Genomic DNA, 17270 nt, shown 5'->3' on the forward strand with positions numbered 1-17270 from the left:
GGGATGCCTAAAGAAATATTGAAGTTATTGTTATTTCATTTTACTAGCACACTTCTGGATGGGAATAGTGTATAAATATAGGACAACATTCACATGTGAGGTGAGCAGCCTTGAGTTACAATTCTGGATCACTTCCAGTACTTAAAGGGATAAAAAATAATCTATGTAAAGAGGAATATTTTATAATACTCTTGAACCACAGTTGATTGGTATAAACTCAAATTTTTGTCACTGCGATGCCATCTTAACTTGCCACTTGAAAATATTAGACGGAAATATGGATTATATGAAGCATATATTACTACTACAGGATAAGAGCAAAATAAACAAAAACCCTCATTATTCAAATTTATATTTTTCATATGCTGTTTTATTCCATATCTTGAATGTGCTGCTTCACTGTAATTTGTACCTGAAAAACAGAGGAATCTATCCTGAAAATATTAAATTATTTCTGAATTTGAATAACTTTTTGGTTTGAATTGGGACATTATCTTTGTCCTATTATCAGTTGCCTGAACTTCAAAGATGTATTTACAGTATATACAATTACTGAGTCACTATCAACATTACAAATTTTTTTCTTTTTTTAAGATTTATTTATTTTACTTGAAAGTCAGAAATACAGGTGTGCAAGGAGGAAAAACAGAGAAAGAGTAAAAAACAGAAATATCTAGCTGTTGGCTCACTCTCCCAAATGGCTGCTATGGCCAGAGCAGGGCTAGTCCAAAACTGGGAACCAGGACTTTCTTCTGGGTCTCCCATGTGGGTGCAGGGACCCAAGGACTTGAGTCATCCTTCACTGCTTTCCCAGAGCATTAGCAGGGAGCGTATGGAGCAGCCACGACAAACACTGGAGCCTGGGTAGGATGCTGGTGCCACAGAGGATTAGCTTGCTACACCACTGCACCAGCCCCAGCCATCCAAAATACCATCTCACAGATAAAGCTAACTACAAATGAGATAAGCAAATTTACAAATTTTAGCATGAAAGATCAAGTCGCCAAATTTTAAACAAAACATTTACTACACACAGATCGTTGAGCATGCAGAAACATGTCATTACAGCTCAGTGCTCTGAACCTATGTTTCAGAAAATTGACACTAAAAGTGCTTAATTATCCTGGGGTTGGTGTGGTAGTGTATCAGGCCAATCTCATATAAGTACACAAAGGTGTCCCAGCTGCTCTCCTTCTGATTCAGTTCCACACTTAGGACCAGGGAAGGCAGTAAAAACTGGCCCAAGTCCTTGGGCCTTTGAATGCGTGTGGGACATCTGAAAAGAAGTTCCTGGAGTCTGGCTTAATACTGGCTGAGCTCCAGCCATTGTGGCCATTTGGGGCGTGAACCACAGGATGGAAGATCTTTCTCTATCTCTCATGATCTCTTTGTAAAATCTGCCTTTCATTTACAAATAAATCTTTTTTTAAAAAAAGGGGGGGTATTATAAATATTTTTTAAAAAGCATATTCTTAATTTTAAAGTATTTAATTCTCCTGTTCAATATTTAAAACTTAAGGGAGATTTCTTTAAAACCAAATGCTCATACTCCCATGGAGATAATGTACTTCTCACTCACAGTGAATGATGTAATTATTTATCTCACGCAGAAGACTGGACACGACTAGGTTAATGGCTTCATAATTTTAAGCCTTCTTTTTTCTTTTCTATCATTGTACTTCTACTCTTCTTGAACTTTCACAATGCCTTGCCACAGTGTTTCTGAAAATGAGCCCTCTGATTTCTCTGGTTAATGTCACACTGTTCTACAACATGCCTGGAGATATAAACCAGTAAACATTTTAGCAAACTCTGCAGCTGAATTTTATGCAAACAAAAGTTTAAAACTTGTAACTCTAGAATTTCAAAATCATAGTCCCTTCTAATTTCCATTTAACTCTCAAGAAAACTCAAGTAAACATATATATGTTTATATATAACACATTCTATATATAGTATATATTATATATTATATACACAAATAAATATAAATAACTAAATGTATGAATGAGTGCATAATATGAAATGTAATAGATACATATTATATGTAATAACTATAACTATAATAAATATATTCATATATTTTTATACACATATATAAAAAGATCTATTTATTAATTTGAAAGGCAGCATTACAGAAGAGAGAGAGATCTCTTTTCTATTGTTCATGCCCCCAACCCAAAAACACAAATGGACATACTGATGGGACTTGGTGAGGCTGAAGTCAGATCCAAGAATTTCATCCAAATCACCTATGTGTGTGGCAGGTGCACAAGCACTATCTGCCACTGCTTTCTCAGGAAGATCAACATGGAACCGGACTACAAGTGAAGCAGCAGCAAACTCAAATTGGTGCTCATCTGTGAAAATGGCATTGCGTAGTGGCTTAATCCACCATGCCAGAACACCAGGCCCTCGAATGGATACTTATCGTCATCTCTGTTATGTAGAGAAGGAACTTTGAGATTCAGATGGTTAACTTAATTATGGATGCAAATATCAGCAAATATTCACTCAGTGTTATATCCTGGTAATGTTCCTCAAAATCCCACATTCAGGGAGTGGACAGTCAGTGCAAGAGCATGGTTGATCATTCCTCACAGTTTTCTACCTTTATTCCGCTTCCCACCTGCAGGTGAAATACAGTGAGGAATCATGGAACCAATGAATGAAAGCCACCCTGAAGAGTTCATTCTACTCGGCTTTGCTGACCAGCCTTGGCTCCAGCTCCCAATCTTCATTGTTCTTCTCATCACATATCCCATGGCCTTGCTGGGAAACATCGCCATCATCCTGGTGTCCAGGTTAGACCCGCGGCTCCACAGCCCCATGTATTTCTTCCTCACCAACCTCTCCTTCTTGGACATGTGTTACACCACCAGCATTGTCCCTCAGATGCTGTTCAACCTGGGAACCTCTAAGAAGACAATCAGCTACGTGGGCTGTGCGATTCAGCTTTACATCTTCAGCCTAATGGGAAGCACAGAGTGTCTGCTCTTGGCTGTTATGTCCTTTGATCGCTATGCGGCCATCTGTAGACCTCTGCACTACACCCTCATCATGAATCAGCGCATCTGCATCCTGTTAGTGTCCATTGTGTGGCTCAGTGGAATCACCTATGCAGTCTCAGAAGCCACTGTTACATTACAGCTGCCTCTATGTGGTGCCAATACATTGGATCACTTGCTGTGTGAGATCCCAGTTCTGATCAAGACAGCCTGTGGTGACAAGGCGGCTAATGAACTCACACTCTCTATCGTGTGCATTTTCATAATAGCTGTTCCCCTATGTTTAATTCTTGCATCCTATGCTCATATTGCACATGCTATATTTAAGATTAAATCTTCTGAGGGAAGGAAAAAGGCCATTGGGACATGTTCCTCTCATCTCATTGTCGTTTTGCTATTTTATGGTCCAGCAATAAGCATGTACCTTCAGCCTCCTTCTTCCATCTCAAGAGATCAACCCAAGTTCATGGCTCTCTTCTATGGAGTGGTGACTCCAACAATCAATCCCTTCATCTACACCCTGAGGAACAAGGATGTAAAGGGGGCTTTGAGAAACCTGGTGAGCAGCATTTTCAATTCTAAGTGAAGTAGACACCAAGTGAAATGGTTTACCAATTATACTAGGTTAATGTGAACTACTCTAATATATCTGACTTTCTTCCTCATTATCATATTACATGTTCTTGAAAATATGTCATTTTTCTAATACCCTTTGGAAACATACAAAGCAGACAATAAATTCAGTTAACATCCACTGCTTAAAACCCTGTGGAGATATCTTAAAACTGTTACATTCTAGTTGGTACATATAAAAAGCAATTGTGCTATGTAGTTAAAACCCAACAATATAAATTATTATATAAATTTATTACCTCAAGTTATCCTCCATAGTATATCATAAGTGTTTATCAGTATGTTCCTATCAGTGTCACTTGAGAATTGATCATCTTGCTCTTCAAGTTTGTCACAAGCATGTTTGTCCCAACACCAAACACTGAACTTTCTATGTGGACCAGAACAAACTTTCAACAAACCATGTGTTTTCTGATCATGTCAACTTAAGTTATTTTGATGCCATAGCTTTATATATTAAAATAGTAACTAAATTATTGCACTCAGTGCTTTATCATTTTCTTTAGAGAATATAATTCCTTATTAAGTGGATTAGATAAAGAGAGAAAAGTTGTGGAATAAATTCCTAAGCCTTATCTTACATACCATAGCTTTGAATTTTCTGAACCAGAGTTCAAATAAAGATGTATCAGTCTGCTGTGCCAACATTCCTGTGCATAAACCAGAACAATGCAAAATGCCTTTTGAAATGGTGTAAGAATCTGGAAAGAGAAAGTCAGCAGACTCAGGAAAACAATGTGAGAATCTTTTTAGATTGGAACTTTTGAATACAAGTGAAACTCAAACTTTCTTAAAAGAACTTAAACTTTGTTCTAGGAATCACACGTGCTGTGAACATTCAACATGCAGTGACTTAATATGTATCCTCCAAGATTAACACATTGAAATATGATGTCCAATGTGATTATCCTGAGAGACAGGATTTTTAAAGGTTGGTCCAGTCATGAAGCCTTCTCCCATGTGCATGGCACTAAGATCGTGATGAAGTGGCTCTGAGTAGAATGTGTCTTTTGTACTTGACCCTTCAAATGAAGACACAGCATTAAACACGACACAGGATGCATCAGTAGGGCGCCATCTTGGAAGCTGAGACTAGAAAATTTCCAGAAGACAAACAGCCCTGATACCTTGATCTGGGATTCCCAGTTAAGAATTCTGAGAATTAAATTGCTAATGTTTACAACTTACTCTGTCTCAGATATTTTGCTCTCGTAGCACAAATACACATGGACAAAACTTAAAATATTGTGATAAAAATTGCAATTTATGGGCCTGTTGCAGAAGCCTAGTGACTAAAGTCCTCCCCTTGCATCTGCTAGGATCCCATGTGGTTGGGTGCTGATTCATGTAGTGGCTTCTCCAAGTCCCTTTTAGCTCCCTCCTTGTGGCCTGGGAAAGCGCACAAGGACATCCTAAAGCCTTGGAACCCTGCATGCATGTGGGAGACCCCGAGGAGATTCTTGTGTCTGGATTGGATCAACTCTGGCCATTAATGTCACTTGGGGGGTGAATCCGCAGATGGAAGATCTTCCTCTCCGTATATCCTCTTCTCATATATCTGAATTTCCCATAAAAATAAATCCTTTAAATAGCTTATTTATGGGTGGCAACTAAGGACTTCTCTGCTGGTTGGTGTGGAATTCATACATTGAGAATTAAACACAGTGCTGTATTAGTGAAGAAACGGGCACTTCAAGAAAGGCAAGAGTCAGCCTATGTGGTGGCCTAGAAGGCCAGTCTTGTGCCTGCTGCTGCAAGCATCCCGGTTTGTGTCCTTGCTAGTCTACATTAGATGCAACACTTTGCTAATGGCTTGGAAAGGCAATGGAGAATGGTTCAAGTACTTAGAAACTTACACCTGTGTAGGAGACTCAGAAGAGTCTTCTGGCTCCTGACTCCTGGCTCCTGACTCCTGGCTTCTGGCTGCTGGCTTCAGGTCAGCTCAGCAATAGCCTTTGCAGCAGTTTAGGGAGTGAACCAGCTGGTGAAAGATCTCTCTCCATCTCTCCTTCTCTATATGATATCAGTCTTCCAAATAAAATAAACTTTTCAAAAGGAAGGAAGAAAGGCAAGAGCCATGTCCTCTGGCCAGGATCAAGACCTGACCAAGACACTGAGAGGACATCTGCATGCTAATTTGAACAATTACAACCCAGATCCACCTGGAATAATAACAGTGCTGTTCCAGTTCCTGAGGCTCATACATTTTGGCATATTCAGTTAGGAAATATCTTCAAATACTGCAAATGTATGACTGAAGGCTGGGCTGATTGCCAGAGTGTGTTTTTAAAGTTTGCACACACAGAGAAAATATAAATCTGTCTTGTCTTGTTAGGAAGCATCTGTTATCACTTGTATTAGTTAAGGTGTCATTTTTCTAGCTCAATCTTACATACTGAATAAGAAATGCGTTTAGATTGGAAGCCCTTCACAGCAGGATTTCTGTCCAGGAAGTAGCTGTGGAGACTAGCAACAATTGTCCTAATTACTTTCTGAGATGATCCTCTGCCATGAGCTAGGTAGTATGTATTCTGCCAGTTGGGTCTACCAAGATTATTCTGAAAGATCATGTGAGGAAACCAAGAAAATTCTCAGAACTACATATAAAATTACCAACAGGAAGAAACCTAACTAGCAGAGCAGAAATGTTTTATTAGTACTTACAAAAATGTGTACTACTCTCCTTTCTGGGTTAAGAATATTGAGGATATAAAAGCATGAAGAACTCTTCCTCTCTGTCTCTCCTCCTCTCAGCATATCTGCTTTTCCAATAACATAAACAAAAATCTTTAAAAAAAAAAAAAAAAAGGCCCTGCACGATATCATAATGGTTAAGGTTCTCGCCGTGAATACGCCAGGCTCTCATATGGGCACCAGTTCTAATCCTGGCCGCTCCATTTCCCATCCGGCTCCCTGCTTATGGCATGGGAAAGCAGTTGAGGACGGCCGAAAGCCTTGGGACCCAGCACCCGCGTGGGAAACCCGGAAAGAAGAATCTGACTCCTGGCTTCAGACCGGCACAACACCGGCCATTGCGGCCACTTGGGGAGTCAGTCATCGGACAAAATATCTTCCTATCTGTCTCTAGCCCTCTCTGTATATCTGTCTTTTCAATAAAATAAATAAAAAACTTTAAAAACATGAACAACACCTTCACTAATACTGACAAGTTCCGTTGAAAGAAAGGCCCCTTTTACATCTGAAGGTAAAAAGTGGGTTTTACTTTGAGAGTGAAGCCTGACGAATCTCAAAGCAACATTTTCAAGGAAGATGATGAAAAATTTTCCTGCTTCCCAAGCAAGCAATTCCTTCCTCAAAAACTAAGGGAAGATCACAAAGTTGAACAATTAGAAATAATAAACAGAAGGCTGACATATATTTAAGAGGCGATTTACAGGAAAATAACAAAGTGTTTCAGTAATGGATTTGTCCACCTGAAAGTGCTCTCAGACGTGTATAGTCTAAAGCCTGAATAGTTGGATGTGCATCTTTCTCTAAAAAAGACAACTAAACAGATCTATGCCTGGATTGTGATTCAACAAAAACCTGCATGACTAATAAATATCCAGTTTTCAAACTGTGATATACAAAATTCCAACTCCTTGAAGGAATCCCAGAGAATAATGGCAAGTGAGGATGCGCTGGGTGTGGTGGAGCAGGGAACTCCAAGTCAGATCATGTGTGAAGAAAAGACAACACCAAAACAGTGACAACCAGTGCCCTAGTCCACTGCAAGAAGAAGCTATCTCACCGTATTTTCATGTTCCCAAATGAATATGCAATTTTTTTAAAAAGATTTATTTATTTTTATTACAAAGTCAGATATACAGAGAGGAGGAGAGACAGAGAGGAAGATCTTCCATCTGATGATTCACTCCCCAAGTGAGCACAACAGCCGGTGCTGCGTCGATCCAAAGCCAGGAACTAGAAACTTCTTCCTGGTCTCCCTCACGGGTGCAGGATGCCAAGGCTTTGGGCCATCCTCAACTGCTTTCCCAGGTCATAAGCATGGTGCTGGATGGGAAGTGGATCTGCCGGGATTAGAACTGGCACCCATATGGGATCCTTGCGCATTCAAGGTGAGGACTTTAGCCGCTAGGCCACGCCGCCAGGCCCAAGAATATATGGTTTGGCTGATGTTATGGCACAGCAAGTGTTGTAGCCCTCTGTAATACTAGCTTCTCACTTGGGTTCCACTTAGAGTCCCAGCTGCTTCCACTGTCAATCCAGCTCTCTGCTACTGTGCCTTGGAAAACAGCAGGAGATGGCCAAGACTTGGACTCCTGACACCCATGTATGAGACTGGCTCCTGGCTCTAGGTGGCCCAGCTTCAATCACTGCAGTCACTGCAGAGAAAACCAGCACATGGAAAACACTTTACTCGTTTTTTTTTTTTTTTTTTCCTGTCACTTTCTGCTGTGTAACTCTGACTTTCAATTAAATAATTTGCAAATTAAAAAAAAGTCTCAGGACTGGCACAGTACTCTAGTGGCTAAAGTTGTAGACGCATGAGCTAGGATTCCATAGCTGCACTTCTTTGTATCCCAGCTGCTCCCTTTTCATCCAGCTCTCTGCTGTGGCATGAGAAAGCAGTACAGGATGCTGTAAGCCTTTGGACCCTGTGCACTCATGGCAGACCTGGAGGAGGCTCCTGGCTGCTTGCTTCAGATCAGCTCAGCTAGGACCACTGTGGCCACTTGGGGAGTGAACCAGTGGAAGGAAGATCTCTCTCTCTGTTTCTCCTCTGTCTGTACATCTTACTCTCTAATAAAAATAAATAAATCTTTTAATTAAAACTCCCTCCCATACAACCATAATACATATACAGAAATATTTCCATTTCATACACTTTCTACATTTGTCTCTTTTGCACATGTATTTATTCATTGTACTCATAAATAAGTTTCTAATTTTCTACTTCTTTCAATTCTCTCATAAAATGAATCATAATAAAGAATGGGATATACAATAAAAGGGCAACTTCAAGCATATTCTTACTGAGACTCTACAAGCCTGCTAAAATCTTTTTTTTTTTTTAAAGATTTATTCATTTTATTACAGCCAGATATACACAGAGGAGGAGAGACAGAGAGGAAGATCTTCCGTCCGAAGATTCACTCCCCAAGTGAGCCGCAACGGGCCGGTGCGCGCCAATCCGAAGCCAGGAACCAGGAACCTCTTCTGGGTCTCCCACGCGGGTGCAGTGTCCCAATGCATTGGGCCGTCCTCAACTGCTTTCCCAGGCCACAAGCAGGGAGCTGGACGGGAAGTGGAGCTGCCGGGATTAGAACCGGAGCCCATATGGGATCCCGGGGCTTTCAAGGTGAGGACTTTAGCCGCTAGGCCACACCGCCGGGCCCAAGCCTGCTAAAATCTTGTAACAGGTCCAGGAGCAAGCCCTACGAGGCCATTCTCCTTCAGCCACCACCTCAAGTCCCATGTTTGCATGTACTTTACGTATTGGCAAACAGGATAGCATTTAAACCCTGAGAGTCCTGACACCTCAATGAGAAGGGAAACCTGCCATTTGCTGGGAAGATCACTATTTGGGTGGCCAGGAAATCACAGTTTCCAAGAAGGCAGCACAGGAATTGTCCAGCCACTTCCTCTTGGTTTGAGAGACCACCCATGTGAAATATCTTCCTCACAGGTTCCCACCCAGAAAAAGAGGAGCTGGGAACCCTTAAACACACAGACACTTCCTGGCGTCTTCCCCTCTTTTCAAAAGCACGCCATCTCCTAGTTCTCTCCTGGGAAGTACTTTCCCCATTCTTCTTCTTCCCACGCTCACCTAATTACTTCACAAATAAAATTTATCTGTCTGCATCTGATTCCCAAGTTCTTGTTCCTATGTTAAACTGAAGAAAGAACCAACTGGCGTTGACCAGGAACAATTACGAACAAGGCAAGAAGACTAATACTATGATGAACCCAAAAATGAAGACTTAGGTGTTTCCTAGGACCAAGTGATTAAAAGTAAGATTTAGTAGGATCATGTAGGAATGTATTACTCACTGGGGAAGATCATAATAAGGGAAATGTGTATATAATACTGCGGTCATGCTACCATGATGTAGCAACATATTATACATTTATATTGATATATATTATTTCACCATTCACAAATCCCTCAATGGAAATAGTGTTAATTTCTGGATTAGCTTGCACAATACAGTAAATAACTATAACATTAATATAGCATATTTTATCCCTTAAAAAAAGCTGGAAGTCCCAGCTGTAGAGCAAATGTCTATTTTGACCAGTACCTACTTAAGTATCCAGTGTTTGGAGAGAAGCTGTTTCTATCTGGCAGGAATCCTGGGCCAGGTTAATGCAAATCTAAGCTAACTATACCAGTGTGCCAGCATAGTTGCTTATGCTATTGTTTTTATAGACTTATGGGTTCAGATGCCTGAATGCTGGCACACCAGTATGCTTATAGACGGGGCCTGGGGACTTGCACACAACTGTACATGAGCTCTGGGCAGGTGAAAAGACCTCAGACACACACACACCACACAACCAGATGATCAGACTTGGAGACCTGCATACTTGTAGGCTTGGGGGCTGAGGATTACACAGGCAAAGTGATATGGGGTAGTGTGGGATAAAGAATCATTGAGGGAGTATGTTACAGGTGAGGAAAGACTTCTGGGGGAATTATACCTGAGAGGTTAATGTACTTGCAAGTAAACATGGTGCTAAGACCACATGGTTTATAGGAGGCAAACAAGAGCACCTTTCTGTGTCAGACCAATGTACCCACTCATGGAGGAGACCTGAGCTGGGTTACTTGGTATGGACCAGGGCCCACTAGTGCAAATAAGCTAAAGCTAGGGGTTGGGAGGGGGGATTGCTTGGCAGGGCTAGATTGCAGTACCCATCCAGTAGTGTTGGGAGTAAGGGGATGGACCTTGCTAAGCTGGGCCATGATACTAACCTGTAAGTAAGAGTACCAGGTCTGTGGGCAAAAGCCATGGAAGATTTGCTGCCTTATCCCTGTGAAACTGCAATACCCGCTGGTTTTCCCGAAAGCTGGGGGTGGTGACCAACTGAGCTAGGCATGACAACAGAACTAACTGACACTGGTGGTAACAGGGGTTGGAATGAGACCAGGCTACTCCAGGTTGCAACACTTACTGGTGTACCCAAGAATTAGTGAGGGGGCAGGCTGGGCCATATCCACAAGCACATTTAAAGACTAAGACTGGGTGGTGGACAATGCCTGGCAGAATCCTAGCACCCACTGACACTCATGAGATCTGGGTCTAAGAGTGGACCTGGTAGGGGAAACTTGGGGAATTCCACTTGTGGGCTGCAGCACAAGTCAAGGCTGGGTTTGGGCCAGACCAGGCAAGGCTGCTCCACTTGTAGAAAGGCACGTGGGCTGCCATCTGAGAGTCAGGGGGTTGAGAATGGCAGTTGGAGGCTGTGGGTCATGTAAGTCTAGACCAAATCAGAGTACACTGCTATCAATGGAGCTGGGACAGATTTTAGGCCATACAACACTCAGCTATTACATCCACCAGAATGCATGAGAGCTGAGGATGTGAAGAAGCTGGACAGGGCTTAGGTTGTAGCACTACCAGGAAGAGTCCCACTAGAACCTCACTCCCTGGGTTCACAGACCTAAGCAACACAACATTGGTGGGCCATAGGAGCTTGGCCAGAAGACCCAGTATGAGGCCAGACCACACTACCCTGAGGTTCATGTGTTCAGCACCCTCCTCACAGGCAGGCCCAAGGCTCTAGGTCATGTGACCCAAGACCCACTGAACCCACCACTCCTGATGATAATGAACTTGGCCCCTTCCATTTAGGCGGGCACAGAGACCTCGACCCAGAGGCCAAGGTCCCTCCAGGCACTCATGGATCGAGCACCCACCACACAGGCAAGCCCAAGCTCCTGGGCCAGGAGACCCAAGTCCCACTGGAACCTTTAGCCCCACAACTCATGAACCCAACGCCCTCTACGTAGGTGGGCCCAAAGAGGTGGACCAGGAGACACACGACCAGGCCACATCCCCCACCTCTGGTGCTCACAGAATCACCACCCATGTCGCAGGTGGGATGGGCACCTGTTTGTGTCCCAGCTGCTCCACTTCCTTTCAGCTCGTTCCTTTTGGCCTAGGAAAATAGTAGAGGCTGAAAAAAAGCCTTGGAACCCTGCACCCACAAGACAGGCTGGGAGGTAGTTCCTAGCTCCTTATTCTGGATCAACTCAGCTCCGGTCATGGCAGCCACTTGGGAAGTGAACCAGTAGACACAAGATCTTTCTTTCTGTGTCTGCTTCTCTCTGCAAATATAACTTTCCAAACAAAAAAGGCAAAAAGAAAAATAAAATACATAAATATAAATTTTAAATAAGTAAAGAAGTACCTTCAAAACTAGAAGATAGGATTTAAATGCTTTCAATACAAAGAAATGGTAATTATTAGGGCAGACATATATTTTTATCCTAGTATGACATTACATGATGAATGCATGTATTGTAGTATATCAGCAAGCCAGAAATAGGCACAATTTTAAGTGTCTGTGACATTGTAAATGTTTCAATGAACAGTGGTTGTACTTATTTAAGTTTGTACTATTACCTTTCATTACATATATTGATATGTACTGACTAAGCTTGGATAATCAATCTTTGCTTTGTTTTAATATGACTTTATAACTGGAATCTTAGAGCTCCCTTTTACTTTTTAAATATGTTCTAGTTATTATAATCACCCAATAAACATAATGTATAATATCTACAAAAATAAATTATTACTTCAGGCATTGGGAATTTAAATGAGTTTATTTTGAATGCATCAGAAAAGTCTTGCTCCGGACTGAGCTAACCTTAGCCCACATGCAAAACTAGAGACCAGGATGGAGCACAGGTCATGCCGAGCTAGGCTCATGTACCTATTGGTCTGCGTGAGCCAAGAACGCTAAGCCACAGTGTCTAAGGCAGAGGTCGGGACAGGTGAGAGGCTGAGCCAAGCTGAGTCAGAGCAACCACTGGCATGCGCATGATCTACAGCTGGGAACAGGCCTGGTTGGGGAGCTAACGGGACAACCCTAGCTGGGTTGAGGTTCCCACCAAGGGGCATGTGGGCTGGAATGGTGGCGGCAATCTGATCAGGAAACAGTTGTAGTCTCCCTTGGCACAAGTGTGGACTGGGATTGGATGCACCGAGCCAGGCCAGACTCCAACACCCTCTGGTATCCTGGAGGACAAGGGTAGATGTGGGATGGACTAGACTACGTCTCAACCCCTACTGAGCCATGTGTGAGCCATATGTGGGTATGGCCGAGCCATGGCTAGGCTGAAACATCCAACAGCAAGGACCAGTTTGGGTTGAAGCCCAGTCAGGAAAAGCCACTGTTCCTGCTAGGACTGGAGGTGAACTGAGTAGGGCTGGCTCATGCAACCCCTGGAATGCACAAAATCTGGGACTGGGAGAGGTTCTGATGGAGGAACCTGGGCAACTCCTCTGGCAGGACACAGACTCAGCAGGTACGCAGAAGAAACATGATAGGAAACAGCCCAGAAGAGGCCATGGAAAGTTACCCACTGGCATACACTTGGCATGGATAAGGGGAAGACCAGGCTGAATCAGTTCACATCATCCACTGGCAAATCCAAGCACCAGAACAGAGTGTGGGTCGAGCCGGGTTCGGTTGCAACAAAACTAGTGCACAATACGGAATGCCAAGGTGAGGTTACCTGTACTAGATGTGACCACAGCGCCCATCCAGCATGTGTGAGAACCAGGAATGGAGGGGGCGGAGCCAGCAGGGGGAATATGGGGGATTTTCTTGCTGGACAGCTACTCCCACTGGAGAGCATGAGCTGGGATGGGGGCAGACCACACTAAGTAGGACGACAACACGTTGTGCCTCATGTGGACTAGATCAGGGAAAAGCTAGGCTGGGCTGATTATTCCTACTGGTGCAAACAAAATTAGAGTGGGTGAGGGTTGTTTGGACTTGGCCACAGCATCAGCTGGCAGAAGCTGGCACTGGGGTCTATTTCTGTCAAGTTAAACCACAGAACCACCTGGAGAGTGCACAATCTGGGAGTGGGAGATGCCTGGGAGGGAAAGAGTGGGCTCCTCCCTCTTGGGTTACCACTTCCATGGGAGGGCATGAAAACTAGGAAAGGGGCTGGGGTGGCTAGACAGACATCCAACAGCATCTGTGTGGGCTGCATAGTGGAACTGGTTAGAGGGAACAAAGCTTTAATACACATTGACATGTATGAGAACCGAATGTGGTGTGGGACAGACTGGACTACTGCTACATATACTGGCAAACCAGGGTAGGGGCGGGCTTGGTGTGGGTTATTGTGGGTCTCTCTAACTGGGTTGCAGCTCCCACTGGTTTATGCGAGGGCCAAGTATGTGCTGTGAAGAACCATTGGTTCCAGTGGAAGTCGGGGCTGAAAACAGAACCAACCCAGCAATTGCAACCACCAGCTGATTGTGGTCATGGACTGTGCCAGGCCTGTACTTGCTAGTACATACAAGAATCTGGTCGGAGAACACCTCAGACAGTTTCTTTGGAGATCTCCCCAATCGAAATGCTGGACTCAGAACCCTAACCAAGAAAAGACAGAAGACAGAACAGGTCAATCAACCACCTCAGCTATATGTTGGCAGCGAAATACGGCGCAAACAGAGACTCTATGATGGGCTGTGTCAACCAGTGGATTCTTCAAAGACCTCATAGTACTTGAGTGGCAAGAATGGCAGCGATTCATAACTGGTGAACTATCAAAACCACTTGAGTAAGAACCTTGGAGAATGTCCTACATTAGGGACCTGGGGAGGGTGGGAAATTGGGTGGGCCTTCTCCTTTAATACCCCCCTTTAAACATGAAGGAAACAATACGGAAATAATAGTCTTACCCACTTCCCTATAGCCCTTGAACCTTTTAACTTTAATTAACTATGTAAAGATAGTCAAAAATATAATAAAATATTTTTTAAAAAAGTCTTGCTCCACATTCAGTTTGGTAGGTTGCTGCACATACAGTGGCAGTATTTCCATAGAGAGTTATGTATGCCCCCAAGGAAATTTCTCTAGTATAAAAATTAATGACTTATTTGAAAACAATACCCAAGGGGTTTTTTTTCCTAACAACAGCATACAAATATATGTGCAGTTTTCTTCACATTTCTACTGCTGTTTTCCTATACCCTGGGTTGATTGTCTTTTTGTTATCCTGAAGTTGTCCATTCAGTGTCAACTGAAAAACTAAGAATTCTGATGCTAATTCATAGGTACTGTACTCATCTCTGTAATGCAGTTCCACTTTCCTTCTCTGAATGTTTGAAGGATTCAGCCACATTCACTCAGGATTCCTTTCTGTTGATACATGTTTATCAAAATAAGGTAAGCAAAAAGATACTTGTGTTTAAAGATTTAGAATTATCAGAAAAGAGGAGTGGTGGTCGTAGTGGACACTTTGTGTGTGTGTGGTGTGCCTGTGTGTGTGTGTGCCTCTGTGTGTGTGTGGTGTCTGGTGTGTGTGTTGTGTGCACATGCACAGAGATTTTGGTAGCTGTTACACGTATGAAAAGCAGAGAATGTCATTTCAAATAACCTTTCAAATCTGTCAAAACATCTAATTCAATTGTTCAACAGGAAACTAGGTTTCTCATGGCATTTACCTTCTTCTCATTGGCTTAAATCAGACATTTAGATGTCAATTAAAACTATGTTCAACAGATACTAAATAGTTAACTGTGATATTTTCCTTGAATCATATGGATACATTACATGAAGCATATGGTTAAAATGACACAGATTAATGTGCTCATGTGTTTTCATTCAAAAACCTAGTTTGTTCTTTTATGATCGCTAAATCTATAGATAGATAGATAGATAGGTAGATAGATAGATAGATAGATAGTTAGATATACCTAAAAGATTCTGTATGATGAAAAGGAAGTGTGCATAAGATGAATTAGAATGAGAAGGTATAGCTACAAAGGATATGTCAAGAAGAATAAAATGTTGCACACCATTAAAGTGAGTTTGAAATTTTGTGTGTAAGTAGATTCCTTTGCAGTGAAACAGTGACAGTGAAAGTATTGTAATTAGAAAATCCAAAAGACAGATGGAGTCCAATGACCAAAAAAAAAGAAAGAAAGAGAGAGAGAGAGAAAGAGAAAGAGAGAGAGAGAAAGAAAGAAAGAAAGAAAAGAAAAGAAAAGAAAAGAAAAGAAAAGAAAAGAAAAGAAAAGAAAAGAAAAGGAAAGAAAAGAAAAGAAAGTTACGGGGAAAGGATGAGCCATCTAAGGATATTATTAAACAGATTAATTACAATTCCAGGGTAAATCACAAAGATTGAAACACATTGATTAATTCTCCAATAGTCCCAAGGGAAATCCAAAGAAATAAAGAGACTAAGTTGATCAACATTGACAAACTATAATTAGTAAGGTGGCATTATAAAAAAATTACTGTACAAATAATGGAGAGATTAGTGTCTTAGAAATAGTTATGGGAGCACTCATGGAGCATCAATTAAACCTGAAAAAAACTGAATACTTTAGAATAGACCAATATAAAATGGAAACATAAAGACATCAAACAAATAAACAACAAAATTTCATTAATTCAATTGTTTGAACATGAGTACGTGGAAGTTTTGCAGAATACAATTTTAATTGATTAATTTAACTCACACTTATTTCATATGTCATCTGCAACATGGAATTTTCAGCAGAAAATGACCTGCAAAAACACAAGTCTAAATTCAGTGTACCCATTTTGAATACTGTCAAGCTCCAGTGAGGCTTAGAGTTGTTCTGCTCATTCAGAAAACACTCCTAGCACTCAGATGCTTTCATTGGAATCATGAAATTCTGGTGTATACTCTCAAAACTTTGCGAATTCCTTCAGGAAAATCAATTACGTTATGGTGTATAGAATCCCCTTCACTATTGGAAAACTCCAGAAATGAATGATCTTGGAATGGTGCTGTGGCGTTGTGTCCCAGCTGCTCCACTTCTGATCTAGCTTCTTGCTAATGGCTTTGGAAAACAGCAGCAGATAGCCCGAATGCTTGGGTCCCTACCACACACCTGGGACACCTGGGAGAAGCCCCTTGCTCCAGACTTCAACTGTTGTGACCATCAGGGCATGGAAAGACCTTTGTTTCCTCCTACATCTCTGTGACCCTGACCTTCAAATATATATGTAAAATATCAACCATTTCCTTTTCAATAATGTTCCCAATAGAATACTAAGTGTTTCAAAACATTTAAAAATCCTTTATATTACCTGACACAGAACTCAGTATTACTTTATTCTTGTTATTACAAATTTCTGAGCAAAGATCACTATAACTGAAGGACAATATTCAAGTTCTCCTTTTTTGTAGCTTTGTGTCACAACCTCACAGAATGACTTTGAGGTTTTAATTAAGCTGTCAATGTGAAAACTATGCTTGCTTTGTAGCCTTAAAAATACAACGTAGTGCTTTTATACTACTAGTTGTTTGGCAGAGAAACTCATATTTTCCCCCACTGGGATGCCATCTGACCTTTCCATATGAATATGCACCGTCTTGCAAAGACTGTGGATTTCATTCAACATACCTCACTATCTAAGGATAAGAGTTATTTGTTCACT

The 17270-nt window shown here is 41.8% G+C and overlaps 1 protein-coding gene across 1 annotated transcript; it reads left to right on the forward strand.

Annotated features, from left to right (window-relative positions):
- The first annotated feature begins 2655 nt into the window (after positions 1-2655).
- On the forward strand, positions 2656-3594 carry LOC101525075 (olfactory receptor 2B11-like). The gene has a single exon (XM_004598440.2). The coding sequence runs from the start codon at positions 2656-2658 to the stop codon at positions 3592-3594; it is 939 nt and encodes a 312-aa protein (XP_004598497.2).
- The last annotated feature ends 13676 nt before the right edge of the window (positions 3595-17270 follow it).

The sequence above is a fragment of the Ochotona princeps genome, chromosome 1 (genome assembly GCF_030435755.1).
Source record: "Ochotona princeps isolate mOchPri1 chromosome 1, mOchPri1.hap1, whole genome shotgun sequence".
NCBI classification, from domain to species: Eukaryota; Metazoa; Chordata; class Mammalia; order Lagomorpha; family Ochotonidae; genus Ochotona; species Ochotona princeps.

What these genes read in the sequence shown, in the direction of transcription:
- LOC101525075 (XM_004598440.2), top strand. Translation starts at nt 2,656, where the DNA reads ATGGAACCAATGAATGAAAGCCACCCTGAAGAGTTCATTCTACTCGGC.